The sequence below is a fragment of the Odocoileus virginianus genome, chromosome 26 (assembly GCF_023699985.2).
Source record: "Odocoileus virginianus isolate 20LAN1187 ecotype Illinois chromosome 26, Ovbor_1.2, whole genome shotgun sequence".
Classification (NCBI taxonomy): domain Eukaryota; kingdom Metazoa; phylum Chordata; class Mammalia; order Artiodactyla; family Cervidae; genus Odocoileus; species Odocoileus virginianus.
Window position 1 is genome coordinate 47,064,790 of NC_069699.1, and position 14,441 is coordinate 47,079,230.

The 14,441-nt window shown below is 54.6% G+C and overlaps 3 protein-coding genes across 4 annotated transcripts; 2 read left to right on the forward strand and 1 right to left on the reverse strand.

Moving 5' to 3' along the window:
* Positions 1-1,772: 1,772 nt before the first annotated feature.
* NICN1 (nicolin 1, tubulin polyglutamylase complex subunit) lies at positions 1,773-6,071 on the forward strand. Its single transcript, XM_020915883.2, has 6 exons — positions 1,773-1,993; positions 3,243-3,419; positions 3,685-3,798; positions 4,234-4,305; positions 4,622-4,726; positions 4,801-6,071. Exons 1-6 carry the CDS (start codon positions 1,862-1,864, stop codon positions 4,840-4,842), a joined length of 642 nt encoding a protein of 213 aa, XP_020771542.2. The 5' UTR covers positions 1,773-1,861; the 3' UTR covers positions 4,843-6,071.
* Positions 6,072-6,168: 97 nt separating this feature from the next.
* AMT (aminomethyltransferase) lies at positions 6,169-10,908 on the forward strand. 2 transcript variants are annotated; one of them, XM_020915882.2, is made up of 9 exons: positions 6,169-6,667; positions 6,771-6,938; positions 7,472-7,552; positions 7,862-7,993; positions 8,362-8,440; positions 8,719-8,864; positions 8,951-9,131; positions 9,754-9,909; positions 10,013-10,908. In XM_020915882.2, exons 1-9 carry the CDS (start codon positions 6,578-6,580, stop codon positions 10,189-10,191), a joined length of 1,212 nt encoding a protein of 403 aa, XP_020771541.1. In that variant the 5' UTR covers positions 6,169-6,577; the 3' UTR covers positions 10,192-10,908. The 2 variants fall into 2 exon arrangements, with proteins under 2 accessions (XP_020771541.1, XP_070312177.1); XM_070456076.1 differs by lacking the exons at positions 9,754-9,909; positions 10,013-10,908 and adding an exon at positions 9,271-9,747.
* A 280-nt stretch (positions 10,909-11,188) lies between these two features.
* On the reverse strand, positions 11,189-14,302 carry TCTA (T cell leukemia translocation altered). Its single transcript, XM_020915884.2, has 3 exons — positions 13,807-14,302; positions 13,409-13,463; positions 11,189-12,428 (listed from the first exon to the last, which is right to left on the reverse strand). The coding sequence occupies exons 1-3, from the start codon at positions 14,027-14,029 to the stop codon at positions 12,386-12,388; spliced, it is 321 nt and encodes a 106-aa protein (XP_020771543.1). The 5' UTR covers positions 14,030-14,302; the 3' UTR covers positions 11,189-12,385.
* Between the last annotated feature and the right edge of the window lie 139 nt (positions 14,303-14,441).

Sequence of the window (14,441 nt, forward strand, 5' to 3'; positions counted from 1 at the left end):
CTGTCATACATCAACATGAGTCAGCCATAGGCATACATATGTCCCCACCTTCTTGAACCTCCCTCCCACCCCTTTTTTCTTCATATTATCTTTATTTTTTATTTCTTTATTGAGGCATACTTTTTTTTTTTTCAAATCAATATTTATTTACTGTGGCCCTGCTGTGTGGCCTGCAGGATTCTAGTTTCCTGACAAGGGATTGAACCCACGCCCTAAGCACTGGAAGCCAGGGAAGTCCCAAATGCAGTATAATTTATATATAATAAAATGCACATATATTGAGACTTCCCGGGGAGTCCAGTGGTTAAGGTTCCATGCTTCCAGTGCAGGTGTGCCAGGTTTGATCCCTGGTCAGGGAACTAAGGTCCCACATGCCCCGTGGGGCAGCCAAAAAATTAAAAAAAAATTTTTTTAATGCACATAAGGATTGTTTAATGAATTTTTACAAAAGTCTAAAGAAATACAACCACAGCCAATCAAGTCACAGAACCTTCTCATCATCCCCAAATATTCACCTGTACTTCTTCATAGTCAATCTCCTCCCTTCAGCCTTAGCCCCAGGGAAACTGCTCTGATTTATATTATTCTAGATTAATTTTCACTTTTCTAGAATTTCACATAAGTGGAACCATCCCATATGAACTCACTTGAGTCTGACTTCTTTTGCTGAATATAGTACATTTGAAATCTGGTGGTGGTACTGTGTATATCAGTTGTTCATTCATTTGTTTTTTATTGTGGTAAAATATACATGACATAAAATTTACCATTTATTCATTTAGCTGTATACATACTTCATTGGCCCTATGTACATTCATGGTGCTGTGTACTTCTCACCACTATTTCCAGATTTTTTTTTTATCCATCTTAAACTAAACCTCTGTACTTGTTAAGCAACAACTCTATATTTCTCCCTCCCCAGCCTCTACAACCTTTATTCAACTTTCTGTCTCTTTTGCCTCTTCTAGGTACCTCACATCAGTGGAATTATACAATATCTGTTCTTCTATATCTCGCTTATTTACTTAGTGTAATATTTTCAATGTTTATCCATGTTGAAGCCTGTGCCAGAATTTCATTTCAAGGCTTTTGCTCATTTGTTGGACATCTGAAAGTTGTTTCCAAACTTTGGCTATTATGAATAAAGCCCTTGAATGGACGCATAATTCATTTCTCTTGGGTAAATACTTAAGAGTGCAACGGCTGAGTCATATTTTAGGTATAAACTTAGTCCATAAAGAATGGCCAAACTGCTTCAAAGTGGCAGGAAATTATCAGTGGGTAAGGGTTCCACATTCTCCTCAGTTTTTAATTGTAGCCTGTCTAGTGGGTGCAGGGAAGTTCTAATTTGTATTTCCCTGATGAATACTCATGTTAGGCATCTTTTCATGGGCATATTGGCTATTTATCTTCTTTTGTGAATTATCTCTTCAAATCCTTTGCCATTTAAAAAAAGGGGGGGTGGCTTAATATCTACTTCTGCAATCAATATCTTCCAGACATTACGCTCACTCATGCTTGCAACTTTACGCGCTAAGTCCGCCCTGCACAGCGGCAGAAACTGAGTAAGACTTGGGGTGCCTAGAGAGCTCAACACAGATTGTAACCCGACGGCTAGGCCTTTCCTGGGCGTGGTCTGCGACGGACCTCTACGGCTCGCTCGCTCAGTGATTGGCTGAAGGAGCACTTCCGCAAGCACTTCCGAATTCCGACCCACCCCGAGCATCGGTGACTGACCGGGCTGGCCGAGCGCGAGTCCTCTCGGGAGTTGTAGTTCCTCAGGCCCCGCTGAGGACGCCGGGAAGAACCATTGGGCAGAGGCCAGCAGCGGCGGTTGTGAGTGGTCGCGGCCGCTGCCACCATGTCCCGCGTGTCGGTCCCCTGCCATGTGAAAGGCACCGTGGCCCTGCAGGTGGGCGACGTGCGGACCTCCCAAGGCCGGCCTGGTGTGCTGGTCATCGATGTCACCTTCCCCAGCGTCGCGCCCTTCGAGGTGAGCAAGCCCTGTGGGCGCGACCGGGGCTCCTGGGCGGGGCTTATCTGGGAACTCGGGCGTGTCCCAGGCAATGAATCGTTTGCTGAAAGCTTCTGCGGTACCTCGCCCATAATAATCAGTTAACCATTTCTTTATTCCTTTTGTTAACACATTAATTAGAATGCAGTTTCCTCTTCTGTTCACTTCAACATCTCTCCCCCATGTCCAGAACGGTGTTAACACGGAAGTGCCAGAATAGTAGGCTAGGTGCTCAAAATAACAGTTTTGAACCAAACAGAGGTGTGACGTGATTTTGTCCCTGGCCACTGGCTAGGTATCATTTGACAGTGAATTACCCCCATACCTGCTGCCTGCCCATTCCAACAGACCCTGCTGTTCAACTCAAACCTCATCAGGATCTTCCCAGTGGCTGCCGTTTCCAGACTCGTTACCATGAATAACTGGACACCGCGGGACCTCAATACAGGACAAAGTCCACTTTCTAATGGCCTGATGTTCACAGCCACTTTGTGTCTTTGCCCTCCTTGCCTCTCGGCCCCACCCACTTTGTCCTGTAGTGTATGGTTCTTACTCAAGCTGTTCCTTTCTGTAGGCTAGGAGACTTCATTAAAGTGCCCAACCCTGGAAATCCTGATTCAGTAGGTCTGGGGTGGAGCCTGTACACCTATACTTTAAAAAATTTTTCCTTCAGTATTTTTTTTTTTTTGGCTGCATCATGTGGCATGTGAAATCCTAGTTCCCTAACCAGGGATTGAATCCCAGCTGTAGCAGTGAGAGTGCTGAGTTCTAACCACTGGACCACCAGGGGATCCCCTCCTTGATTAATTCTGATGAATATCCAGTGATGAGAACTACTGTAACTAGACTGAACCACTCTCTGTCACAGGCCTGTGCCACGTTCGCTTCTTGGTGCTTCTTTGTATATGCTACTTTTATGTTTTCTACTCTCTGCCCGTCCGCTTGAGGAACTCATCTGTACATTTTCTGACTCCTCTAGAGTTAGGTAGGGCTCTGACCTCTGGCAGCATCATGGACATGCGGCGAGACCTGAGATCATGGTTTGTTTGCACGATGTGCTTATTTAGACTGAGTTCTTCTAGGAAAGCAAAGCCCCCATGGGTACTTATTGAAATTGTTAGATTGGTAGAAGAGTCCATTCCTCAGTGGAGGAAGAGGTGGTGCTTTTGAAACCCCTCCAGCCCTGGACCTTGGTCTGATTTGTTTGGGTGGGTTGTGTGTGCCCTAGTTGCAGGAGATCGTGTTTAAGAATTACTACACAGCCTTTTTGACCATCCGTGTTCGCCAGCACACCTCAACACACACTCCAGCCAAGTGGGTGACCTGCCTGCGGGATTACTGCCTGATGCCTGACCCGCACAGTGAGGAGGGAGCCCAGGAGTATGTATCGCTGTTCAAGCACCAGGTCAGCTGGGACTCAGCATGGTTAGGGCAGCCCAGATGAAGGCGCCCAAGCAGCCTGGGGACTGGGCCAGGATACATGCGCTAAGAGGGGTGGGCAAGGCTGGTCTGAGTTGTGGTTCTTTGGTAAGTGCCTTGGAGGAACTACTTTTCCTTATCCAAGGCCTGGGGAGAAGGCCCCTCGGCTCATTGCTGGTTGGCCCCTGGGCAGTGAGCTGGGGCCTCTCTGGGTCCTTGTGTGTGTGTGTATCTGTGTGTTTATGTGTCAGATGCTGTGTGACATGGCCCAAGTCCTGGAACTGCGCCTGATTCTGCGGCAGCCATCACCACTGTGGTTGTCTTTCACGGTGGAGGAGCTTCAGATCTACCAGCAGGGACCAAAGGTGAGTGACCAGCTCAGAGCTGTTGGCTGGCCCTTTCTCCAGGGGGCTCCTAGCTATGGCTGGAAGGCCTGGGGGTGTGAGTGGCAGTGGATGGGTAAGGATGGGAGACTCACAGGGAAATTAGCCAGGTGGGAATTCTGGAACCTCATGATGAGAGGTGAGGGCATGTCCTCATATTTCCTGATTTGGGGGGCTACTTGCCTCTTTCATATCTGGAACTTTCATGGACCAGAATCTGCTTCTGACCCTTGTCTTCATGGGGCTTCCTTCTGCACAGCAGAAGAACTTAGGTAGTTTATGTGCCCTTGGGTCCTGAAAAGGATTTTCTCAGTATCTGGGGCTCAGGGGCCCTTCTCTCTGTTGTCAGGACCTTGGGCTCTGGTTCCAGGGCTCTCCTACTGTGCCCTACTCAGGGCAGTACGCTTTGCTTTGCAGAGCCCTTCCATGACCTTCCCCAAGTGGCTGTCCCACCCAGTGCCTTGTGAACAGCCCACTCCCCTTCTTGAGGTAAGCCCTCACCCTGGGTGACAACCATGTGTGAACAGCTCTGGTGTCCAGCACAAGCCCAAGGGGACACCTTTCTGCAAGAATCTGGGGCTGGACCCAGGGCCCTTGGTTCACCCTGTGGGACCTCCCTTCTGGGATCTGAGGCATCTGTGTGTGGGGCTGGGCCGCCTACTGCCCATCAGGCCCCATTGTCCTGTTTCACAAGTCATCTGGGAATGTCAGCTGGAGGGCCCCACAGCCCCGCTTGGCCTCTCTGGAGTTCTAAGGGCACTGCTGGGGAGAGACCCATGGCCACTGACCCCTCCTTCTGGAGCAGGGTCTCCCAGACCCCAGCAGGGTATCCTCCGAGGTCCAGCAGATGTGGGCGCTGACAGAGATGATCCGGGCCAGCCACACCTCCACAAGGATCGGCCGCTTTGACGTGAGTGATCGCTTCCCTCTGCGTGGCTCCCATTGGCCTGAGGGGGTCAGGTCTGATGGTCTTTTGTGTTGCAGGTGGATGGCTGTTATGACCTGAACTTGCTCTCCTACACTTGAGCTGTGGCTTGTCAAGATGTTGGCCGTCCATGCCCACCTAGGCCCAGTTTGGACCCCCATCAGAGGCTGAAGTGCTGTCCCCATGCATTCCAAGTGTTGCCTGCATGCGCCTTCTGTCAGGACCACGTTCACAGAGTCAAGATTCCTGGGGGCTCACTGTGTTGCTTTAGCATGAGCTCCTAGACGGGATGCACTCTGTCCTCAGCTGACTGCAACCTAAAACTCCTCCTTCTCCCTAAAAACAGTCCAGTTCTGTCACTAAGAATCCCTCTGTGCCCTCTGTTTCCCTGCCAAGCTGCACATTCCTGTCTTCTGCCTGCTCTCGCACCCCAGAGTGCAGCGGGCTAGGGTCACCTCCCAGAACCTTGGAAGTTGGCTATATTAATAGCTTGGAAGCTTGAGGAAGAAACAAGAATCCTGTTTCTTCCTTCTGCACCTCCTAATGGTCTCTCTCCCTTTGTGTTATGCCCACAAAAAGAAAAAATTCCTGTCTAAACCCTTCTGCTGCTCGCCTCGGGAGCCACACAGGGCTGGGAAGTGGGGCAGCCCGAGTCCCTTGGTCCCTGAGCTGGCTCCTGGATGTGTGTTCAAATGCGTTTGTCCACCTATTGGGTGTGGGCGGGTGCCTCCGGCAAGGGTGGGGCCTGAGAAGGAGTTCTGGGACTTGGCTGCCATCTGACGGAGCCCAAAGCACATCCTTGCCCCCCCTTAACTCACCCCCTGCCATGCTCAGTGTGATGAGGGATCAACCTTGGTGGGGAGGTGGGTCTGGGTGAGGGTACTCAATGGTGTTTTTTGAGAAGCTGAGGTTTCCTACAACCCCAGGCCAGCAGCTGAATAAGACAGGCTGTTTTCTTATGAGAAAATCCTGCTTCTCTCTAGTTTTTTGTGGCTTGCTTCTGGGGGCTATCGGGAGGCAGTTTGGCAATGTGCGTTGGACCTGGCCAACTGGATGTCTATGTGGCTCAACAGCTTTCTGGGGGAAGGTCAGCCACCTTTTGTGGTTACCTGCTCTCCACCATCAGAGTTCTTGCAGGTGGAATCTGCCTGCAGGGTCATTGACTTAGCCATATTCAGCTTTTGCTAAGAGGGTAATGATCACAGTCTTGTGCTCAGTGTGTGTGGGTGGGAGGGGGGAGGTCCCTGGGATGGCAGACCTCCTGCAGAGCCGTGTCCCCCCAGCACCGGGCCGAGGGTGCAGCAAGATCAATAAATACCTGTGGAATGCATCCCCGTGCTGGCTATCTGTGTTCACCCAGGGAGAGAGCAGGAGACCCTCCCAGGAGGCCAGGTTACAGTGGTATTCTGCCTGCCAGGCTGGCTCCACCCTCCTGTGCCCTCTCTACCCCTTCCCCTCCCCCCAGGTGACCTTACAGGCCTGTTGTCCCAAACTGGTGATTCAGGCCTTTCAGCCCTTTGCAGAACTTTGGCCCTTTGGAGGCAGGGCAGTCTGCCCGGGGAGGTCTAGCCCCCAGCTCTATTTCTGAGTGGCTTCACTGGCTCCCTATCTGCCTTGATCAGATGGAAGAAGCGCCCGGGGCTATTTCCCTGCAAGAGGAGTCAAGGCACTGTGTGCGCTAAAGCCCCGCCTGCCCTTGGGGCTGCCCACTCTCTCCTGTGATTCCCCCAGGGCGGGGGGAGAGAGACCTATTTAAGCAGGGCCCGGACTACATCTCCCAGCGTGCCTGGCAGAGTGGTGGCCTCTGTGCGTCGGCTGTACCAGTTGTGGGCAACCATGCAGCGGGCTGGGAGCGTGGTATCCCGTCTGGGCTCGCGGCTGCAAGCTCTCCCCTCGGCCCCATGCCGATCGCTCAGTTGTGCGCAGGTGGGCCGGAGACTGCTGGGTTGTGTTGCCCATCTTGGAGGGTGGGGGAGGGGAGAGGGCTGGGGTCTGGGGCCTTGGTGGCACTGAGCCTGGCCGCCCGCAGGACGTGCTCCACAGGACACCGCTCTATGACTTCCACCTGGCCCACGGCGGGAAGATGGTGGCATTCGCGGGCTGGAGCCTGCCCGTCCAGTACCGGGATAGCCACGTGAATTCACACCTGCATACACGGCAGCACTGCTCGCTCTTTGACGTGTCCCACATGCTGCAGGTGAGCTGGGGGAGGGCGCCGACTGCCAAGCCTAGGGTCCTTGCCGTCCACAGTGCAACCCTTGGCTTTCTTTGTCGGGAGCTGGATGCCCAGGGCACCCCTCTCAGAAGAGTTGGAGGTCTCAAGGGTGTAATAATGGACTACGGCCAGACCAACTTAAGGGTCTCCTGCTCATCTGTCCGTCTCATCTCTCCAGCCTGCTCCCACTCAGGGGTACCTCAATGTCCCAGGGGTTTCTGGGGCTACCACTCATTGTCATCCACCATTCTGGGTGTTGGTTTGGAAGAGGGGGTATATTAGGAGGGTGCCAGGCCCTTTCAAGTTCCCTAACCTCTCTCAATGCATCTCTTGAGTTGGCAGATGTGGGGGAGTTAAAGGAGGGCTTCTGCCTCTTGCAGAACAAAAAGACTAGTCCGGCACTTTGGCTGAGTTGGACTGGGCTGTGGGGGGAGGGAAGGTGCTTCCTTGTCTGTCCATTGCCTTCCAGACTGTAGCTCCTGCAGTGACTTGATGCTTTTTGATCTCTTTCCCAGACCAAGATATTTGGCTGTGACCGGGTGAAGCTGATGGAGAGTCTAGTGGTTGGAGATATTGCAGAGCTGAAGCCAAACCAGGTGGGGCCCCTCTTTTATTTCTGCTCAGTGAGCGTCCTTAGATAGGACCCAGCAAACCCATCTGAGTCCTGGCTTCGGGCCTCGGGGCACAGAGCTGGAGCAGACATAGTTTCTCAGGACCTGTTTCTTGGGGGATGGAGTCCCTACGGGGCCTGACTGACCCAGCTTGCTCCTTGCACCACCATCCCTCAGCCTTGCACATGAGGGTTTATGAGTCTGTAGTGGAGGGGTGGGGCCAGGGGTGGTCTGCCTCACACTTGACCTTGGCTTCTTGGAGCTGGAGGCAATGATGCTCCACTTTGGTGTTAGGGAACACTGTCGCTGTTTACCAACGAGGCTGGAGGCATCTTAGATGACTTGATTGTGACCAACGCCTCCGAGGGACACCTGTATGTGGTGTCCAATGCTGGCTGCAGGGAGAAGGACCTGACCCTCATGCAGGTACAGCCCCTCTATGTTGTGTTCTAGGTACCCTGTCCTCCTTATTCACAGAGTTGCATCCTTGTCCAGGACAGACCTGGAATGGATAAGGGGTTCAGACAGTGACTGTATGAAAGAAAGCAGGCCAGAGTGGGCCCTCCAGTGTTGAAGGAGTTGGGGGGCAAGTAGGGAGGTGAAGCTGATCCTTGCCGCTAAGTGAGCACCCTCTGGTGAAGGTGGAGGGCTGGGACCTGGTGTTAGAGCTTGCAAACCTGGGCTAGAGTCACCCCTACCATTTAGTAGTTATATGACCTTGGAAGATGAGAGCCCACTGTGCTGAGCTCAGGGAAAGGGATCCCGGAGCTAATGGGATATTTCTTTCCTTTCAGGACAAGGTTAGGGAGCTTCAGAACAAGGGCAGTGATGTGGCCCTGGAGGTGATGGATAATGCTCTGCTAGCCCTGCAAGGTAAGTGGGCCAGGCTGGGCTTGCAGCTGACCTTCGCCTTCCAGGTTTCCTCTACTGCTTGGCATGGAGGCCGTGCCGAGGGCAGGTGAGGGTGTTGCAACCTAATCCTATGTTTGGTTTCATGCCCTCCTTATACCTGCCACGAGGCTCTGTGGGCAGGAGCATCTTCCATCTACAGGGTGGGGCTTGCTCAGGGCTTGTTCATGTCCCTGAGGGCTGTGATCCAGCTCCCTGGGCACTAAGACCCGGACACTTGGTTACTGGCTCCCTGGACCCAGGTCCCACTGCGGCCCAGGTGCTACAGGCTGGGGTGGCTGACGATCTGCAGAAACTGCCCTTCATGACCAGCGCTGTGATGGAGGTGTTTGGTGTGTCTGGCTGCCGTGTGACCCGCTGCGGCTACACAGGAGAGGACGGTGTAGAGGTTTGTCGAGAAGCGGGCATCGGGCGGTGCCGGGCACAGGACTCTGGGGCCGGCTGCCCACCTGCTCTGTTTGGTGTCCCTGGCAGATCTCGGTGCCGGCAGCAGAGGCCGTCCACCTGGCAGCAGCTCTGTTGAAAAACCCTGAGGTGAAGCTGGCAGGACTGGCAGCCCGGGACAGCCTGCGCCTGGAGGCAGGCCTCTGCTTGTATGGGAATGACATTGACGAGCACACCACACCGGTGGAAGGCAGCCTGAGCTGGACGCTCGGTGAGCTGGGCTAGCACTCAGGGAGGGGATCCTGAAGGCTGGGGGGACCCTCAGTGAGACCAGCCAGCCCAGGACTGCTTCCAAGGCTGTGTAGCCTGGAGCAAGGGACACAGCCTCCCTGAGCCTTCATTCTCTGAAGGTACCACAGTGGCTTTGTCCAGTAGATGCCGAGGACTCTCAACAGAGGTGAGGTGGGCAGCACAGCCTTCAAGACCAGGGGGCAGGAGGTGGGTGACTAACTGCACTGCAGGGGAAGGAATCAGGTCTACGGGGAGCCTGAAGAAAGGGGCTTTGATGCTGGATGGATGTTGTACATGCGGGCATGCTCAATTGTGTCTGACTCTTTTGAGACCCTAAGGTCTGTAGCCTGCCAGGCTCTCCTGTCCATGGAATTTTCCAGGCAAGAATACTGGAGAGGGTTCCATTTCCTACTTCAGGGCATCTTCCCGACCCTGGGATCAAACCCGCATCTCCTGTGTCTCCTGCACTGGCAAATGGATTCTTTACCACTGTGCCACCTGGGAAGCCCTGGAGGGATGTTACTTGGGGTCCTTGTTGCTGAGACCTTCTGTGGTCAGAGGTCTGATGGACGGTGGCTTAAATCTGTTGTGTTACGCTCCAGGGAAGCGCCGCCGAGCTACTATGGACTTCCCAGGAGCCTCAGTCATTGTTCCCCAGCTGAAGAGCAAGGCACAGCGGAGGCGTGTGGGGTTAACGTGTGACGGGGCTCCTGTGCGGGCACAGAGTCCCATCCTGAGTCCAGAGGGTACCGTGATTGGTAGGTGGACCAGGGAGGCGGGAGAGCCTTGTCAATCCCGTAGGAGGGTGGGGGCCCTGGGCAAGCAGGGGGTGGTGGTGACACACGGCTTCCGCCTGGACAGGTGCTGTGACCAGTGGCTGCCCCTCACCCTGCCTGAAGAAGAATGTGGCGATGGGTTATGTGCCCTATGAGTACAGTCGGCCAGGCACCCCACTGCTGGTAGAGGTGCGGCGAAAGCAGCAGCCGGCCGTGGTCAGCAAGATGCCCTTTGTGCCCACAAACTACTACATCCTTAAGTGAGGACTGGGGTTCGGGGCCCTTCCTTCCAGGAGCCTCACACTGGAGGGCATTCTACCAGGGGTTAGTCAGGAAGCTAAGGCAGAAACACACCCAAAGTGGGTGGCTAGGTGGATGCTGGTTCTCCTCTGGGTGAGCGGGGACACACCACCCATTGTTGCCTCATCCCGTTGCCACTATATCTTCAAGAGCGCATTTCTGAGTGATGGACTAGCCCGTGTGCCATTGACCCCTCACTCGCCTGCTGCAGAAGATCGATTCTGGTATCTCATCCTTCCAAAAGGCTCACTTCAAGGGGGGAGAAAGCCTGCCCAACCTACCTCACCATGGTTTCTCACACTGCAGTGCTGGCTACCTCCTCTAGTTCACTGGCCATGAAGGCAAGCCGTTGCCTCTCCCCGGACAGAGATGTGATTCCTGACTCATAAGAGGGTTGGCCCAGTAGGGCTGCGGTGCCCATGTGTAAACTCGGGGATGGCTGAGGCAGGCATGGATCCATTCTTTCACATTCTCCAGTTGGCACAGTCTGCTGCCCAGTAGCCAGCCACACCAGGCCAGGCTCACCAGCTGTTCTGAGCCCCAGGGCTGCTGTAGACAGGCTGGGCCTCCTCCCCGGCTTGCCTTATCCTGGGCTGACCTTCACCCCTGGGACTTATTATTGGACTCCACAGACTACTGAAAAAAAAATTAAATGAGCTTCCTTCCTTGTTGTTCGCTAGAGTCTCTAGCTTCATTGTTCTCTGTCCACAGGCTTCCTGGGGTGCCAGTCTAATGTCGGCCTTCCTGGCTGAGGCTCGGAGTGGGTTCCCCTTGAGGCAGGCAGCTCTGTAAGAACTAGAGGGATGCCCCTATTGGGCACCATCACTGCTGGCAGGAAGCTGCCATCCCCTCTCCACCTCTGCAAGTCTGGGTGCTCAGGGGCAGCAGCTCCCAGGGTGTTCCCTCCCCAGTTTCCGCCATGCATGCGCACTCCGTGCTGTCTGAATAACCACACAGTTGGTGCACTTGCAGGTTTAATAAGCCACATCCTCAGTTGAGCCTGGGGTGAAACGTGAGACTGATTGTGAGTGTGGTGGTTGTCAGTGGGCGGGCCATCGTCCCACCACCAGTCCTCAGGCACAAGCTCAGCACAGCCCTACTCCAGTGCACACTGCAAAGATGGCCTAGGCTGCCAGGTGGCAACATGACATTTACCACAGAGGAAGCAGGCAGTGGGACACTGAGGTAGCTGCTGGCCCAGCAGAAGCAGGCAGAAGTACGACCAGCAGGCAAGGGGGCAGGCCCGGGCCCACACTGCTCACCTGGCGCTCCTGTGGCCCACCGTGGAAGTGGCAGGGCTGCCGAGCGTATGGGCAAGATGAAGCTCTTCTGGTTGCGGGTAAAGATGGGGAGTGGGGAGGCTGCAGGGCACAATGGGGCTGCTCCGCACTAGCTGACTGGTGGGGCACAGATCCACAACCCCACGGGCACTAGGCAGTGGGGCTGGGAGGTCACCCGAGACTCAGCCTCTCAGGTACCCAGCTTCCTTCCGGGAGGGATTAAGAGGAGTATGAGTATGATGCTTGGGAAAAGAACTTACACAGCCCGACTCCCACCTGGAGAGGTCAGAGAAGGGTGTTTGGTGCCTCTATGTCTGGAGAGTGCCAGCGGCCCCATTTTATACTAGAATGGCCAGCTAAGTAGCCACAGAATATAAGGCCATGTCCAGACCAGGATTCCCTGGCTCCCTTCCAGCAATGCAAAACCAAAGAAATACAGCAAACTCAAGGTTCAGGGGAAAACAGACCTGCCTGAAAAATCTGAGGTGGTCAACCTCAGGTTTCCTCTCAGGGGCAAATCTCTACAGGATCACATCCCGGGGGGATGGGAGGAGGAACAGGAAGAAGCCAAGACAGAAAATGGACTGTTGGCCTCCCCAACCGCAGAGGCTTCTGAGCTGACCCCTGAAAGGAGGAGGAGGTCTTCTCTCCTTAAGGCACCCAGATCAGGGTAGAAGCAAATTCTTTACTGGCCCAATGCCTGGGGCTGCTGAAGGCAAGGCCAAGGGCAGTGGAGGCCCAGCCCTGCGAACACGGGTACACCCTGCCCCCAACCCCATCCCTTCTGCCATCGTCCCTGGGGTCTGGGCAGCAACAGGACTCAGTATAGGAGCCAGCAGACCCGGTGATATCCCTGGAGACCCCTCTGCTGGCTTCCCTTATTCTCTGTGGGTTTTGAGAGGTTCATTTGCTGCTGTTTCCCTGAAAGTGACAGAAGAGAAGAGGAGTTATTCCATGGACAATACAACAGTCTACTTACGGGGGCTGAGCTGGGCTCAGTAAGGCCACACTATAACCTAGACCTCTCTGCTGAGCTTTTACAGCCCTCTGCGGTGGGAAAGGGTCCACCACCTTTCACCTGCAGGCTTATTCTTCCTCCTGCTTCTCCACTTAGCGCATGGTGCGCCCATCCTTCACCAGTTGCCAAGGACAGAAACCTGTGCAGTAGCAGGCCTCCTAATTGGCCTTGGGCCCTCTCTATTGGATAGGGTGTTCCAGGTTCCTCCATGCCTTCATGTTTGACCTCAGACGTCACAGCCTTGTCTATCCTTCCAATATGTCACCCTTGTTCTTGCCTCCGGGCGTTGTTCTGTCCTTTCTCTTTGGTACACCACCTCGCCTTTGCCCTCCATTTAAAAGGTGTCTGACTTGGACGACAGCTGCTCTGATAGCCTCACCTCTGCACTGTGGCCCGCCCTCCCTTTAAATCTCTAGCTCCCCCTCTGAGCAGGGCCTGGGTTGTTGTTCTTCTCTGGACCCAGTGTGGACCCTGCTTTGTGGTAGGAGCTCAGAGATCACCTGAATGAATGCTCTGATTAGTGACTTCATGTTTTACACATGAGGAGCTGATCCTGAAGAGGCCAGTCGGGGCACTAAGGACAGAGGGTCCTGCCTTTCCAACTGAGGGGCTTACGGTGGAGTGGAATCCTCCAGACTTGCCACTTCATCTCTGAAATTGTGACAATAATGCCATCTGCCCCACAGGTTACTGAACAGGTTGTGGATGGGCTATTCAGACATCAGTGTCACGAAGCCTGAGGTCTGTTGCAGGCCCTGGAGTGTTCTGCGAACGCCACTAAGCTGGGGGACTCCTACCCTGAGAACCCTTCCCCTGTCCTCAGCTCAGGAGTGGCTTCTGCCCACTAAGTGCGTGAGGTAGAAATCAGAATAGATTTACTCACCAGGAAGGGAAATGCGTGGAGCCATCAGGTGTGGACCCGTTCTGGCCGCCCAGACCTGGGGGCAGGAACACATCCAGAAATGCAACAGGCTGGGGGTGGGTATCTGAGCAGGCATCAGCCCAGGTGAGTGGTATTGTTTGATGGACAGAGTAGTGGAAGCCCTAAGGGACTAGTGATATTGTCTGATGGGGGGTCCAAAGGAATTTATACGGGATGGGTGCACTGGTGGGGTTTCCGGTGTGAAATGATATGTTGACATGGGTCAGGGGTACAGCGTTAAGTTGTGATAAGGCTCTCAAGGGATCAGTGGTAGTCCGGGGGGATTCAGGGGAGCCCAAAGGTACAGTCTATGGCGGAGGGGGTGTGGCCGGCCCACGGAAGTTGGTGGGGAGTCTCACCTGGGCGGTGATACAGCCCGGTCACCGTACTCCCGTAGAACCCCCACGCCAGCTGGATGCTCAGAAGACTTAACACCAACCAAAGCAGCAGCAGCTTGAAGAGAGTCACGCGCATGTCTTGCGCCTCCCACTCCTGAAGGAACTCGCTGCCGAGGGCGCCCAGCGCGCCCAGCACCGTGGCCGGCAGAGCCTGCAAGGACTGCCCAGACCAAGGCTCCGCCATGACTGGCCGGCGCCTCACCCCGAGGACTGTCACCGTTGTCCCCACTGCGCAAGCGTCTGGTCTTCCGGGCCCAGGTCCGCTAGTGCGCACGCGTAACCTAGGCGAGGCGCGTCTACCTCGCTTGCGCGAAGAGTTGGCAGTTTGGGGCGGAGTATCAAAACTGCGCACGCGCACCTAGCCCCACCCTGCTAACTTAAAGGATGAGTGACTCGAGGAGTATAAAATAGCAACCAGGTCTTTTATAGCCCCGGAGTTCCCGTGATGCCCCACGCGGCTGCAATGATTGGTTAAGCTCCTTGCCTTTAGGGTGTGGACGCGCTCCTGAGCAATCGTGGCTGAGCAGGGAGTGCGCGCGCGTGCGCGGGGCCGCGACTGGGGCCGGCTCGAGCCCGCTGGGCACGCGGGGACGCGC